Source organism: Mustela lutreola, chromosome 12 (assembly GCF_030435805.1).
Source record: "Mustela lutreola isolate mMusLut2 chromosome 12, mMusLut2.pri, whole genome shotgun sequence".
Classification (NCBI taxonomy): Eukaryota; Metazoa; Chordata; class Mammalia; order Carnivora; family Mustelidae; genus Mustela; species Mustela lutreola.
Genome location: NC_081301.1, coordinates 36,292,034 through 36,306,767, shown reverse-complemented (window position 1 = coordinate 36,306,767; position 14,734 = coordinate 36,292,034). Strand labels below are relative to the sequence as shown.

At 39.2% G+C, this 14,734-nt stretch overlaps 1 protein-coding gene across 8 annotated transcripts in view; it reads left to right on the top strand.

Moving 5' to 3' along the window:
• UNC13B (unc-13 homolog B) overlaps positions 1-14,734 on the top strand; it is a 244,963-nt gene that overhangs the window by 142,086 nt on the left and 88,143 nt on the right. For all 8 annotated transcript variants that reach the window (XM_059142422.1, XM_059142421.1, XM_059142424.1 and 5 more), the window contains 2 exons: positions 27-261; positions 13,160-13,474. In XM_059142422.1, the coding sequence (XP_058998405.1) occupies positions 27-261; positions 13,160-13,474 (550 nt within the window). The remainder of the gene's footprint in view (positions 1-26; positions 262-13,159; positions 13,475-14,734) is intronic.

Genomic DNA, 14,734 nt, shown 5'->3' with positions numbered 1-14,734 from the left:
TTTGATTGACTGTGCTTATTCGGCAGCTTTCGAAGATCCTGATAGTGCTGTTGATGACCGAGATAGTGACTATCGCAGCGAGACCAGCAATAGCATCCCACCTCCTTACCATACGACTTCCCAGCCCAACGCTTCTGTGCATCAGTTCCCTGTGCCAGTGCGATTGCCACAACAGCTGCTACTTCAGGGCAATTCCCGGGATTCCTACAATGACTCTATGCAAAGTTACGATCTTGATTATCCAGAGCGGCGAGCCCTGAGGTGGGTATTGGAAACAAAGCACTTCTCTCCCTGGAATATAGTTTCCAAGATTCAACTGACAGTATTTGGATGCGTTAACCTGAGGTGGTAGTGGAAGTATAACAGAATGACAGACTAAGCCACAGCCATTTTGTATAGATTCTCAGTCTTCCTTTTTGTCTTCTGTATATTCACATTTAGACATTTCTGTCATTACTATTTCTCTTTATGATCAGTGATTCCCAACTGGTGAGAACAGCCTAACTTGGGGTGGATGACTGAAAAAAATAAACTCATGCCTCTGCCCAGGCTAGTGATTCTGATACACTCTTCACCACAATTAAAGAAAGAAAATCACAGATGTTAAATGTTTGGATAATCCTTCCTACCTAAATGTTTCCCTGGGAACTTCAGATGATCTCTTAATAGCAGATTCAGTACTTATGCTGGAACTTTAAAAAAAATGTAAATATATAAAACATTGACATGGTTAAAAAAAAGTTAAGGTACAATACACATGCAGTGAGGAATCTCCCACTCGTACCTGTCCTCCTCTATTCTGTCCCCTTACTATCTCCTAGCTCTCACACCACCCTTGTTTGTTTCTTATGTACCCTTCCATACACTACTCTCACATAATTTAGGAGTATAAAACCAAACATATGCATATATGCTCCCCCTTCTTCCCCCACTTTAAAAAATAATTCAGACAAAATTTGGGAAAATACTACATTAACACCTGTATTCATGTTGCCTAGACTCATCAATTGTGTTAACATTCGGGCATATTTTTTTTTTAATTTTTTTTAAAGATTTTATTTATTTATTTGACAGAGAGAGATCATAAGTAGGCAGAGAGGCAGGCAGAGAGAGAGAGGAGGAAGCAGGCTCCCCGCTGAGCAGAGAGCCCGATGCGGGACTCGATCCCAGGATCCTGAGATCATGACCTGAGCCGAAGGCAGCGGCTTAACCCACTGAGCCACCCAGGCGCCCCCATTCTGGCATATTTACTTTTATTTCATTCTCTGTTAGATTGTGTCATTATTCTATTTCCCCAACTTTTTACCCACTAATTTAGCATCCATTGATGATCCTTGCTTGAATCAATTATTGGTTGGAGGTTAATATTTTAAAAACCATTCCAGTTTAGCTCATACTTTTGGTTGCTAAAATTCACCATACCATAACATTATTTTTTTTCCCTCATTTTACCAAACTGGTGAATATTTATCCTGACCCTCAGATGATTGCCTACCTGCTAGACAACATCCTATCTCAGTTTACTATCACCTCTGAAAAATTTTCAGTGAATTTTTTCATGTATCAACCATCACATAGAATTTTTACTCTTTATAATCTGATTCTAAAAAAGAAACATGCCAGGAATCCTATTGTAGTTGGTCTTTACTTCTTGCTGGTTTATTAGCTGAATATTTGTATTTTTTACTTATTTGATTTTAGTTGTTTATATTGTTCTACTTTAAGGGGAAAAAAAAACATTGCTAAAAACCCACTACTTTTGACCCTCTTTTCCCCTCTGTATTTGTAAGCCTTAGATGTGTAGGCCAGCAGTAATAGTGGCACATCAACCTAAATGACAACATACTCTTCCAAAGCACTGCATTTTACCCAATTGTTACCATATTGTTATTTTTGTTTATTTCCTATTAATAATACATAGAGGAATATTAGTGATACACCTTAGAGTGCCAAATTTTTGCTAACATTTTTTAATTGATCTCATATAAATTTGATTTTACTCTCCATCAGTATATGAAATGAGGTTTAGGAGTGAATATTTTTTCATGCAGAGAAAAACATTACGATTATTTATTTATTGATTTATTTGAAAGGGAGCATGTGAGCAAGACAGAGCATGAGGTTGGGAGGAGGAGATGGAGATGGAGAAGCAGACTCCCCACTGAGCGGGGAGCCTGAAACAGGGCTCAGTCCCACGGTCCTGGGATCATAACCCAAGCTGAAGGCAGATGCTTAACCTACAGACCCACGGAGGCAACCCCCAAATTACATGATTTTTAAGTAACTTTAATACTGAGGAAACATGTTCATTTGTTTCTATCTTAGAAAATAAAAGGATCATAAAAAGCTCATAGTAGCAAGTAGCTATGGTTATTACTATAGCTTTTCTTTTTTTGATGTGGAAAAACTGACTAAATTGCTTTAATACTGAGTTGAGAACATACAAATTTATTTATCATGTATTTTCAGTCTGAATGGTTTTTATCATATTGACTTTTTATTTTAGTTTTCTCATTGAATATGCACTAAATTTTATACTTTGTTTCTTCCTTTTCCCTGTTTCTTCTCTTTTTCTTTGCCTTATTCCTCCGATTTTATTCCCTTACATCAGACAAGGTTTGCAGGCCAAAAATGACAAAATTAGGATTATTTCAGCTTTCTCTGATGTTGACTATGAAGAGCAAGAAAGTATATATGAGGAAATAGAGGGGAAAATACCACAAGAGTTTCTGGAAAGCAGTAACATAAACTTAAAGGAAGCAGAAGTAAAAGAAATTAGAACTCTTTCAAAAACTGATAAATGTTATAGCCAACAAGAACAACTGAAGTACAAGAATTGGAAAAAGATACCATTTCCAGGTCAAGAAACTGAATATTCTACTGCCTTTAATTCTGACCTTAAGTTTGAAACATCCGTGTTCGCCAGATATCCTCAGAAATATGATACAATAGATAGGAGAAAGAAAAACAAGCCCCTACACCATCATTTTGGAGACAGTGAAAGAAGACAGTATGGTGATAGATTAGGAGCTAACACTGACTTCCAAAGTACATATCCTAACACTGAAAACTGTAACATTTGCCACATTGAAAAGAAGAAACAAAATTACCCAATTTTGCATCCTTACAAAAATGGTTTTGTGGTTAAGAGTGGCATATGGACCACTAAGTTGCAAAATCATGATTATGATCTTTCTGATTGTTTTAAGAATTGTGGGAAGTCATCTGGCTTAAACCAGCATGCCACTAATTTCACTCCATTAGATATTCTTGAAGATTCTACTAGCAGTACTTCTGATGAACTTCTGAGTTCTCCTCTTACGGATAAACAGGGAGGTTTGCTGTCACCAACAAGTCATCCATCCAATATCCATCATATTAGAGACTTACCTGAAGAATATAATGTAACAAGTCCAGTATTCTCATTACCCAAGGTAAATTGTGATGCAAATACACTTGGAGATCTGTCTGGGTGCCCCCTGGAAGAGATGACCCCTTCCTCTCTTGAGGAACCCAAGAAGGACTATGTTGATACAATGGGTGAGCTTCAGTGTTTGGTAGAAACAGTGTCAGAATATTTAGCAGAGAAGGAAGAAGAGATTAATACATTTGGTTCCTTTTCAGAAACTAAAAAATCAGTTAAGCACAACAGTACTGTTGATAATGGAGAACATAAAATGCCTGGGGATCAAATACCACCTTCAACCATTGTCAAGAATGACAAGGACAAGGCTGTCTCTTTCCCTGAGCTGAATGGAGTCAAATGTGCTGTTGGTTCTTTGTTCAGTTCACTCACAGAAAAAGTGGGTTCAGGCACAAAGCATCTAACAACCTCTGTGGAAAAGCTGGTTTCTTTAGTTCCAGAGAAAACAGAAACTCTTAATCAAATAGAGATGGTTAATTCGGGATCTAAACCCAGAGCCAAGTCAGTATTGGGGAAGGATCTTTCCATGCAATTTCCATTATCCTCTCAAGCAGTTGATAATAAGGATTTTGGCAGAAATGACAAAACTTCTGAAAATGAGCACACAGCTAGTAAAACTGGAAATTTAAGCTTTCAGGATGTAACAGAGACTATTGGAAGGGACTCCACTCCACAGAGTCAGAGTTCAGTTATAAAGTCTGTTTTTAGCATGCTAAATCCATTAAAGATCTTCTCAGAAAAGGATGAAGCCAAAAAAGATGATGATCAGAAGAAGCCAACAAGAAAGGAAAACTTTGTTGGGTGTGGATCAGAGTCAAATCAAAGGGAAGACACTCCTGGCAATAACAGTAGTATCATCACTTTAGATAAGAATGAGGGAAAAACTGCAAGCTCAACCCAAATGCCCTCAAGTGAGGATTTGTTGTTGTCTTCCCAAGTGGCCAATGAGCCTTCAAACTTAGGCAGTTCTGCAAATAAAAAAGATGATATTGAAAGTCTTTTGGAAAGAAAACCCTGTATAGATTTGTCTCTGTTACCAAATCAATCAAAAATATGTGCTAAAGACACTCCAGGACAACCTTGTATAACTGGCAGTAGAATCGCAAATAAAGAGCCTACTTCAAAGCCATTAGAGGGGGACAAAGTTACTAGTGATGATGATTTTCTCGAGCCTCTCAGAAAATCATTTAGCCAGTTTTTCCTCACTTCACCTGAGACCTGTTCAAAGGAAACTTCATCAGAATCTATGAAAATTCACCAGTTGGAGGAAGGTGGATGGGAGAAGGACCCTAAGAAAGATGGACATTCTTTTTCCTTTACTGGAAAACTACATATTCCATTTTTCAGTGTTCTTAGTCATTCTGAAAAGCAGCAGGATTTAAGAGAGAAAGGAAGCATTTTTCCTTTGTTTAAATTTCCTTTCACTGACAACCATATCACTGTCAGTGACCAGAGTTTTCCTGACTCAGCAGTAACCATTGATGAAGAGATCCAAAGAAACTGCCATGAAAATGCCAAACTTAGTTTAATAAAATCTAGTTCAGTTCCAAATATTCATAGTAATTCAGGGAATTTTGATGATAGAGAAACGTTTAATAAAAATGACCAAATAAATTGGCCTGAAGATGACACACTTAATAAAATAAAGTCTAATTCAGTTCCAATTATTAATAATGATTTTGGGGAATATGGGAATATAGAGAGATTAAATTCAAGTGACCATGCAGCAGTAGATAACTGTCAGATAGCTACCTCAGCCGTCCTTGGAGTTGTGTCCAAAGAATATATTCCTTCAGATTCTTTAGAATTAAATAAGACTCTTACACAAATGACATCTTTAACAGTATCAGACTGTACATTAGCATCTACTTCTGTCATTTCAAAATCCACTGTGGTTAATGAAATTAATGAAGACAGACTTGTAGATAAAGCTTCCAAGAAAAGAACCCAAGGAGGCCTCCTTTCTGGTCTGTTTAACAGGTTTTCTTCTCTTGAAAATTTGTCTAGTCAACAAGAATTAAGTTTGAAGAGTGATGATTCTCATCATAAGAATAATACCCCAGGCTTACTCTCTGGAATATTTAACCTGATATCCAATAACAGTGTGACTGATTGTAAACCAGATGAAGCAAAGTCCATGTCCTTAGGCAATATAAAAAGTTTGAATGGAAATAAACATATATCCTTGGATGAGATCCCTGTTACTTCATGTGTGACTTTTGAAAATCAGAAGAACCATGTTGAAAAAGAAGAAATATGTGGATTCGTAAAAAGCTCTTTATCCTTACCTAAGGAAAACATACCATTATCTGATGCTTGGGTTGATAACCACCATTGCCCTTCTTCATGGAAGAACCAGCAAAAAGAAAACAATTGCCCTTCTTCTGAGAACAGGGTATTTCACTGTCCTCCAAGCACTGAACAGGGCCTCTTAGAGAAATCCTTGCCTGAGAGGCTGACACCACACTATGTTCTTAAGGCGAAAATACATGAAAATTCAAATAAGTTAAATCTACCTATATTAAATACTAACATTCTTAATATATCAAACCACTATCAGACTTTTGAAGAGATTAATAATCCTTTCTGTTATGAATGGGACTCTGATATAAAAGATTTCTCCAAAAATTCCAGAAAACTTCAGCCACTTTATTATATGTTGAATCAAAATACATACCCATCAGGTGATGTTTTCTTGTGGCCTGACTCAGAAAATTCAGCAATAAATTTTTGCCAGAAGGATCAAAATGCAAATGTCTTGGAGGGGCAAACAAACCCAAACAGTGTCATTTGGCATGACTTACCATATGAATCATTGGACCAGTTAGCATTTAATGAAGATAACTTATTAAGAAGGGACATGTGGGCAGCGTACTCATTATATAGAAATTCTTATTTTCCAGTTATTGAGACTAAGAATTCACTGGAAGAATTGCCCATTGACTTAAGTTGTTCTTCAGGTTATGAGAAGACTACATGTTCCATAGTTGATCAAGAATTATTAGGAATGGATGAAAATTTTATTTTTACAAGTGTTGGTTATGAATACCAGGAATGGTTATCATGTCTTCAAAGTGGAGTGTGGTGGCCATCAGAAGATGGAAATTATGGATATTATATGTTCCATGATGGTCAGTATATGTATTATGTCCTCACTGATTCTACTGGGCAATATGCATATTTATTTATACCTGATTGTTCTGATCAAGAGTATTTGAATTGTGGTTTACAGACAAATGATCTATCAAGTAGTTTGGATGACAGCATTATTTCTGCCTACAGTTTTAAGGAAGATGAATTATTCTGGTGTGTTGAAGAGGAACCAGTTGATGACCCTCTTGATTTATCTGTAGTTTTGCCAAGAAGTGAGGGACCAGTGTATCTAAATTTAGGAACCTTTTCACAAGTACTTGAAGAGTCAAGTTGTGGCCAAAAGGATCAACCATTAGATTTTTCTGGCTATAATCTTCAGAAATTTAATGGAAATTTTGGATCTTTTGAAGAAACGGTGTGTGGTTATGAAGACTTTGAATATATATTGGATCTCAGAAATCAGCCCCGAACTATTATAAATCACGACTTAAATAAAAACCACTTTATAGAAGGAAATAAGAACCAGTTTCTAGCAAAGGAGTCATCAGTTTACCCTTCTAGTTTACACCCGGTTCAGTCTTCTGAGGAAGCTACCTCTTTGGTTTATCCTGAAAATATGACTTACAATCCACAGCAAACAGGAGAAATGTCATCATTGAATGAAGTGGCTTCATTATTTTCTGCTTTAGTTGGAAATACTTTGTATTTTGATGATAATGTATCCTTAGAGTCTTTGGTCTTGAAGAAAACGGATCAGCCGTCAGACTTAGCAGAGCTCACAAATGATGGTCTTGGGTCGTTAATCTTGAATAAACGATTAGAGAGTAACTTCCAAGATAAAGAAGAAAATCTTTTCAAGAAAGATTTAGAAAGGCAAAAAGTATCCAATGTACAGCGACCAGAATTTACTAAAACTATGAAGCAAGAATTCCCTTTAAATGAAAGTTTTCATGAGAAAAAACAAAGTTTGTTAAAATCTGCCGCCCAGGTAAGCCAAACAACTCCTCAGGCTAAATCACATATTGAAGATAATGAAATTATTACAGTTGACTCTATTTCAATTCCTCTTGAATCACAGTTTAGTAGGGATGAACCCAAGAACTGTGAGATTCCTCAGGACCAATCTTCCAAAGAGTCTGAGAGAACATTATTTAAAAGTGCATTGAAACTCTTTGTTCGGGGAGAAGACTCTTCAGTAGGTACTGTATCAAATGGAAAACAGGCATCTGGAATTTTGAACCTCTTTAAAACCCAGGTGAAAAAAGAAGGACCACCAAATTTAGAAAAGAATGGTGATAAAAATAGAAAGATACCTTCTCAACAAAAGAATGAATCTCCTGGTGTTTCAAATTTTTTTGGTACTCTTGGGGATTTATTTAAAACCAATGCATCTTCTATACAGACAACTGAAAATATGTTTGTTTCTTCATTGGTTAATAAGGATGAAGTCAAATCAAGTCCTAATCCTGCACAGCCAATTTCTGCTATACCAATTGCCTCTAAAAGGAAGGTTCGAGTTAGGAGTCTGAACAAGCAGATGACTATTGATGACAGTGGGCTAAAAGAACCATTGACTAGGGATATACAGGGTAATAATTTGACTGAAAAAGAGGTGCCTTCTAGAGACCACCTAATCCAGCAATCACCAAATCAGTCTTTCTCAGCAAACTGTCTTGAAGAGTCTTCCAGAGATTCTTCAATAGAAACTAGTGATGTGTGTACAGTAACAGAAGTTTTAAGAAGCAACAATTTATCTTTTGATATTCCAAGCCCAAGAAATTCAAAGGAACAAGATCATTTTTCTGACCAGTATTGGAGTTTTTCAACTCCCACAACTTCTCCATCTCAACCAGAGTTGCCCACCAGAAAGAGTATATTTTCTTTCCTGACTGGATCTGAAAAATCTGAGAACCGGGCCTCTGCTACTCCTCTGAGAACCAAATCTCAAGCAGAAGGGCTATTTACACTTCCTTCCTTTTTTTCCACTACTAACTCAAGCAACAAGAAGGATGCCTCTCATAATAACTCTTTTAGTTTCTTCAGCTTACCGTTTTTGGATGGAAAGCAGCAGACTCCTGGGGAAAAACATAGCCTTTCAACTGTTGCTCCAGTGACTTCCCAGCCCTGTAAGAAGTCAGGTGTTTTTGTAGACATGGGTGGCACAATGACTAGAGAAAGTTCCAGTAGCACTGGAGATACCATAGTCCAGGAGGTAGTTTATGTACAGCAAATGGCTCCTTGTGTTTCTATTAGCAACAGCATTAAGGTTACTTACCTTACAGATGAGCTCAAGGGAGAGAAGGACTATCAGAGAAAACTAGATTCTAGTAATGGACCAGGGACATCTGTAGCAGATTTCCAGATGAATCAGTTGCAGAATGACATTGTTCCTCATTCACCAGAATTTCAGGCACAGACTGAAACACTGCTCACTGGTCTAGAGACTACTGGAGTAGCTCCTTACGAAGAAGAACCTATCATACAAGAAGCCTTATCTAGTGGCTCATTGGCACAGTCTTTTTCACATGATAACCATTCAACTGAAAAGCTCAACAATTCAGACACTTGTACTAACCACCACCAAAATGAAAGATTCACTAATGACCCCTTAGATTTGCCATTAGAAAAGGGCCCTGGTGAAGTCTTAACACAGATCTTGGAGCCAACCTCTCCCTCTGTGGAGCCAGGGTGTACAAGGCATCTCCAGAGCCCAGAGGTGGATAAAGAGGAGGACAAATCAGTGTTGGGCTCTTCAGTAGAGGTGCTTTCAGGGTTTGTGACAAAAGTGAAATCTTTCTCCGGGTGCTTAATTGAACCTCCTAAAACTTTCTCTGGACTTTTCTCCCCTCCTAAACTGCCAAAGAAAAACTCCTTTTTCTCTCTTTCTTCTGGTGCATCATCTCAGTCCCTCAAAGGTGAATTACTTGGAATTTTTAAAAGTCCCAAACCAGAGGCATACAAACAAGAATCACCTATCCCAGCTACTACATGGCCTCAAAATGATTGTTGCAGAGATACTGTAGGGTCAGTACCTCCAGAAAATTTGTGGAGAGAAGCTTCCTCTCCAGCACTCAATTCAGAAGCTACTCTCAGTGACTGCACAATGACTGCAGTTAGTGCAAAGTCAGACTCAGAGACTCTGATAGATGATACCAAGCTGATAACTGAAATGGAAAACAATAATATTCATGACAATATTCTAGAACCCCAAGATTCTGAAACAATTGGGGCTGCACCTTCTGTTTCAGAGGACGATACTGGGCAAGGAGTATTGTCTCTGAGTGATGAAGGAGACATGGGGTTGTTGCAGGGCACAGACACAGATGCATCATTGGAAGCAGAGCATATTCCATTGCCATCACATGTGGATTCAGATCCTACCTGTATTGCCCAAGAGCTTCCTCCTCTGGTTCATCCACCTATTCCCCTTGAGGCAAAGCCATCTCTGCAGTCTGACTCCACAAACCAATACTTCTTGGAACTACAGGCAGCCAGTTCACTGGAAACCAGTACTCCACTGTTGAGTGAGGCAAGTGTTGGCCAGAGTGCCACACCAGAAACCCAGGGATACCTTTCTCATCCTGTGCTAGAGGAACCTGTGCTTTGTGCCAAAGAAAGTTGTGGGATACTTGATACCCAGAAAGATCTACCTGCAATTCCCCAGGAAACAGAGCAGCCAAGATCTCATTTTGAGATCCCAAACATGCCCAGTTGGCCAAAACTCCATTTCCCATCCTCTGCCACTGACTGTGGGAAGCCACTGAGCTCTTTGTTTTCCCCATCTCCTTCCTCTGGCAACAGAGCAGTAGAGCCTGGTTTAATGGCCAGTTTTAAAAAGTTGTCAACTCTGTTTGAGGGAGGTAGTGAGGGGAAAGGGAGTATTGTGGCAAGTGATCTAAAACTAAGGTTTGGGAAGAAGCTGGATCTCTCATTCACATGGCCAAAAGAGAACAAAGGGGGCCCTGAACAAACGCCTGCAGAATCCTCTTCTCCAGCTCTGGTTATCAGCAGTGATCAAGACCTTAATGCTAGGGAGGCTGACAAAGCTTTAGAGTCTTCTCAAATGACTGAGGCTAGTGCTGAGCCAGCTGGTCAGCCCTCTGGGACCTCTGAGCAGCAGGAGACCAAGCCAAGTATATGTGCTCATGAGCTTTCAGGACCTGGAGAAATGGAAAGCCAGCAAGAAGTCTCAGCATCAGGAGAACATGGGGGTTCCAATAGCAACCTTTCTAGCTCCACTTGTCCTTCAGGCACTCATAAAGAAGAACACTGCACTGTCACTGAGCTACTTCACCAGCCAGAAACACAAAAGGAGGAGGTGTTGCCTGCTAGCACTGACTCTCTTTCAGACATACAACAACCAGTTACTCTCCATGGCATCAAGGAACCAAAGACCGACAAAAGGCCTGTTGTCAATCTAAGCATCATAAATGACTTTAAGAAATTGACCATTTATGATGCAGTGACTTAGTGCTAGTTTAATGGTAGCCTGCTTTTTATTTTTCCTATGTCTTTCCTAGCATCTGAGCTTCATGTTAACTAGGGGTTAAGTAACAAGAAATAATGTAAGGGTCTTTTCATCCTCTCCCCTCTCTCTAGTGTCAGATGTAATTCATTTATTGGAAGAAGGAACTTACTGCTAAAGGAAAGGCTGGACCCTGGGATTTACTCACTATGGTTTTCTCTGCCTTGTGTAAAGTGGAATGGAGAACTCCTAATGCAGATTCTGGAGTTGGCTTTTGTCCTAATTATCCCGAACAAGGTCAGGAAGAGGCAGCAAGTAGTAGTGTAGCATATATTAATTACAACCACATATGATAGGTTAGGATGCTTCCTTGGGCCTTTAGCACTTTTATCTATACAAGCTGGGGAGAGATCTACTGTGCTTTGCTTTTTCAAGGCTTCTAAGATGCTTTCTCCAGTGGCAATGAGGTTATTAAGTAAAATGTAAGATACAGAGGTTGGGGTAATTTATATTCTATGTCCTATTCCACATGGATTTGCATAGTTTCTTCCAGTCTTTGCCTTTTTGTACCCTTAAGACTGGTGTCTGGTAAGTGCTTTGAGTAAAGTGTCACAGGAGCTTAAGGCTGTCCTTTGCTATAGTTCTTTATTCTGGAGCATTGTGCAGGGTCCACGTGGAAAAGATCCTGTTATTTCCCCTAAGAAGAAACACCGTATACAGTACAACTTAAGAATGCTGCCAGGACCTCTTTCCCAAACCTGTCCAAAGGGGTTGATTTTAGAGATCGTGTGTGTGTGTGTGTGTGTGTGTGTGTGTGTGTGTGTGTGTGTAGACACACACATATGTTAGGAACTGTTCATAACAGTGACCTGGTACCTGTCCTGGTGCCATGGGACAAAGGATGAGAAATTAGCCTGAAAATATCAGGTAATCAGGAGGTACCATAGGGAAAAATATCCCTGGGAAACAATAATGATTTATCTTCATTTAGTCAAGGGTAAACATAAGCCCTTCAGTTAAAGGCTTGACTCTGTGGCAAAGAAATTCTTCATCCTTTTGCATGGAAGCTTTTTAGCAGCATACCGGAGGTGAAAGGGTTCCCCTGATTTGGGATAGAACTATCCATATGAGCTGGAATAGGTCTTAAAGATCAACACCGAGAACTTCTAGCTGGAGTAGAACTGACTGCCTTAAATTCAGTGTATAGCTCAAGGGAGTAACTTGTGGATACTGCTCTTCTTTCTAATCATGATTCACTGCCACTTTCTCTGCTATAATTGCTGTCTCTCAGAACAGGGGAACAAATTTCTTTTACGGGTATGGGAATTCAAGTGATTGAGTAAGGATTGGGCTGGCCTCTCCTCAAGTATAGAAACATATTAGTGTAGTCCTGATGTAGATTCTGGAGTTGGCTTTTGTCCTATTTATCCCAAACAAGCCATATCCCAAGAGCAACTCAGTTACAGGTGGGAAAGTTTATCGTTAGGACATTCCCTGTGCTGCCAGGGATATATTGTTACATTCATGTTGATGAGACCATTCCCCAGAGGAATTTTTTTTTTTTTTTTTTTTGTCATAGATTTCATCTCGCAATAGTGTCCATTACCTCATCATGTAGATAGTTGAGAGATAATTGAAGGAACATCTCCAATCTCCTTTGCTCATCCTAAGGAACAGAATTCACGTTTATAATTACAGAGGAAGGAAAGGGCACATCAGTTTAGTAAATAGTAGAAAAGGGGAGTAGAGCTCATCCATTTTACTTTATGGAAATTAGAATACTTTAATCACTGCCACTGGACAAGATTCTTTAGAAGTCCAAGTAAAGATTATTAGGTGTAAACAAGAGGCTACTTTTATATTTAGTAATTCTTAATAATTAAAGTTAAACTGCTACTTAAAAAATTACTTTGAGATAAAGTATGCTTCAACATCTGCCACAGGTTGAGATTAAGTGCTGTTAGAGAACCCAGCATGTTGTATTGTTTTTCCTTTGTGCTTCTGCTGACTAGAAACTAGTTCTTCTAGATTGTGAAGTTTGGTTCTGTCTTCCCAGGAACCTTGTATTTGTGATTCTTGTCACTGAAAGAATCATTATTTCTGTATTTATCCATTACTTTTGTCCCAGTCTCTAGTTTGCATGTACTTACTCATCTGTCTTCCTCTCATTCTCACAGCCCCACCAGCAGTAGTAGGTATGGCTCCTCCTGTAATGTAAGTCAAGGAAGCTCTCAGTTGAGTGAACTAGACCAGTGTCACGAACAAGATGATGACCATCGGGAGAGGGACTCAATTCATTCGTGCCACAGCAGTGGCAGCTTCTCCAGAGATGGCCAAGTGGGTTTTGGAGAACAAGAGAAAGCCTTGGAGGTAACAGGTGAAGAAGAGAAGGGGAGAGCATTTGAACCCAAGGAGAGGAAAGAAGATGCCTCAATCCATTCTCCCCCAGATCTGGTGCTACACAAAGACCACGTCCTCGGCCCCCAGGAGAGGTAGGTGATAGCTGCCTTGAGGAGTTCACATGGTCTCCTTAGTACCTGCCTGTGATATTTCAGGATGTAAGTGCTTTTTGTTTGTTTCTGTACAGGTGGGTATGCCAGTGATTCAGGATACTGAGGTTTAGCTCTGCACTGCTTCCTTTGATTTTTCGGTATAATTCCCTAAATATTTTGAGGCTCTCAGAGGAATACTTGGACTCTTTGTAGTTAGCTGCAGTGTACCAGGCCTTCTTAAATCTGCAGTTGTTGGCCTACTAATTGACCTATATATGGGAGCCTCTGAGTCTGGAACTGATCCAAACCCTACAACTTGCTTCATTAAAAAAACCTGCTTTGGATGAAATAGGCCTGCTAGCCTATTAATGTTTAAATTTCTTACGTGAACATTGTTTTGTTTTGTATTTTCCTGATTGAGAAAACTAGGACAGAGTTAAGAAAGAATTGGTCTAAGAGTCAGATCTAACTCACCCTTCTGCCCCAGGGTCTAACAGTGTTTCTAGAATTAATTGGTACCCATAAGAAGAAAAATTTTAAACTTGTGTTTCTAGCAGTCTTGTAATGAAGTTTAGTACTGTGTTTGAGTGTTATTGAGCTGAATTGGTCAGTGGATTTGTTGATAGTTTGGGGCAGAGTGTGATTTTTCAATCTTGGCACTATTGACATTTGGGACCAGGTAACTCTTTGTTATGAGAAGCTGTTGTGGGCATTGTGGAATGTATGCTGGCATCTCACTACTTGCCAGTGGCAACTACCAGTTGTGACAACCAAAAATCTCTCCAGATGTTGTCATTGCCCATACTGGGCAAAAGGGTCCCCCGTTGAAAACCACTGTGGTAGAGTGATAAGGGCTAGGTATGACTTGGATTCTCACATTTCAAGGTCTAAAAATAATGCCTCTCACCAAAAGGTCAGAGCAGTGAGTGCAGTTTTAAGTGGTAAAAGTTTGAAGAATTGTTGGTATATCTAATCCACCACTGAAGATACAAACTTTCTTTTCTCCTTATGTTTTCCTGATTTTTAGACCTCTCTAGTGGCTCATCTAATAGTCAAGACATCCAAGAGTTGTGGTTGATGACCTACTGAAAAATGGCTCTTTGTAGACCTTAGATTTGGCAGATGCTGTTATGTGGGTAGAGTTCTTGGTAGAGCAGCAGAAGTACCCAGCACAAGTATTTGTCCTTCTCTAGTGGCTGTGTCCTTTCAGATCCTAGCTGTTCAAGTGAGGTCCAGTTCTACCTTGGTCACCAGTGCCCA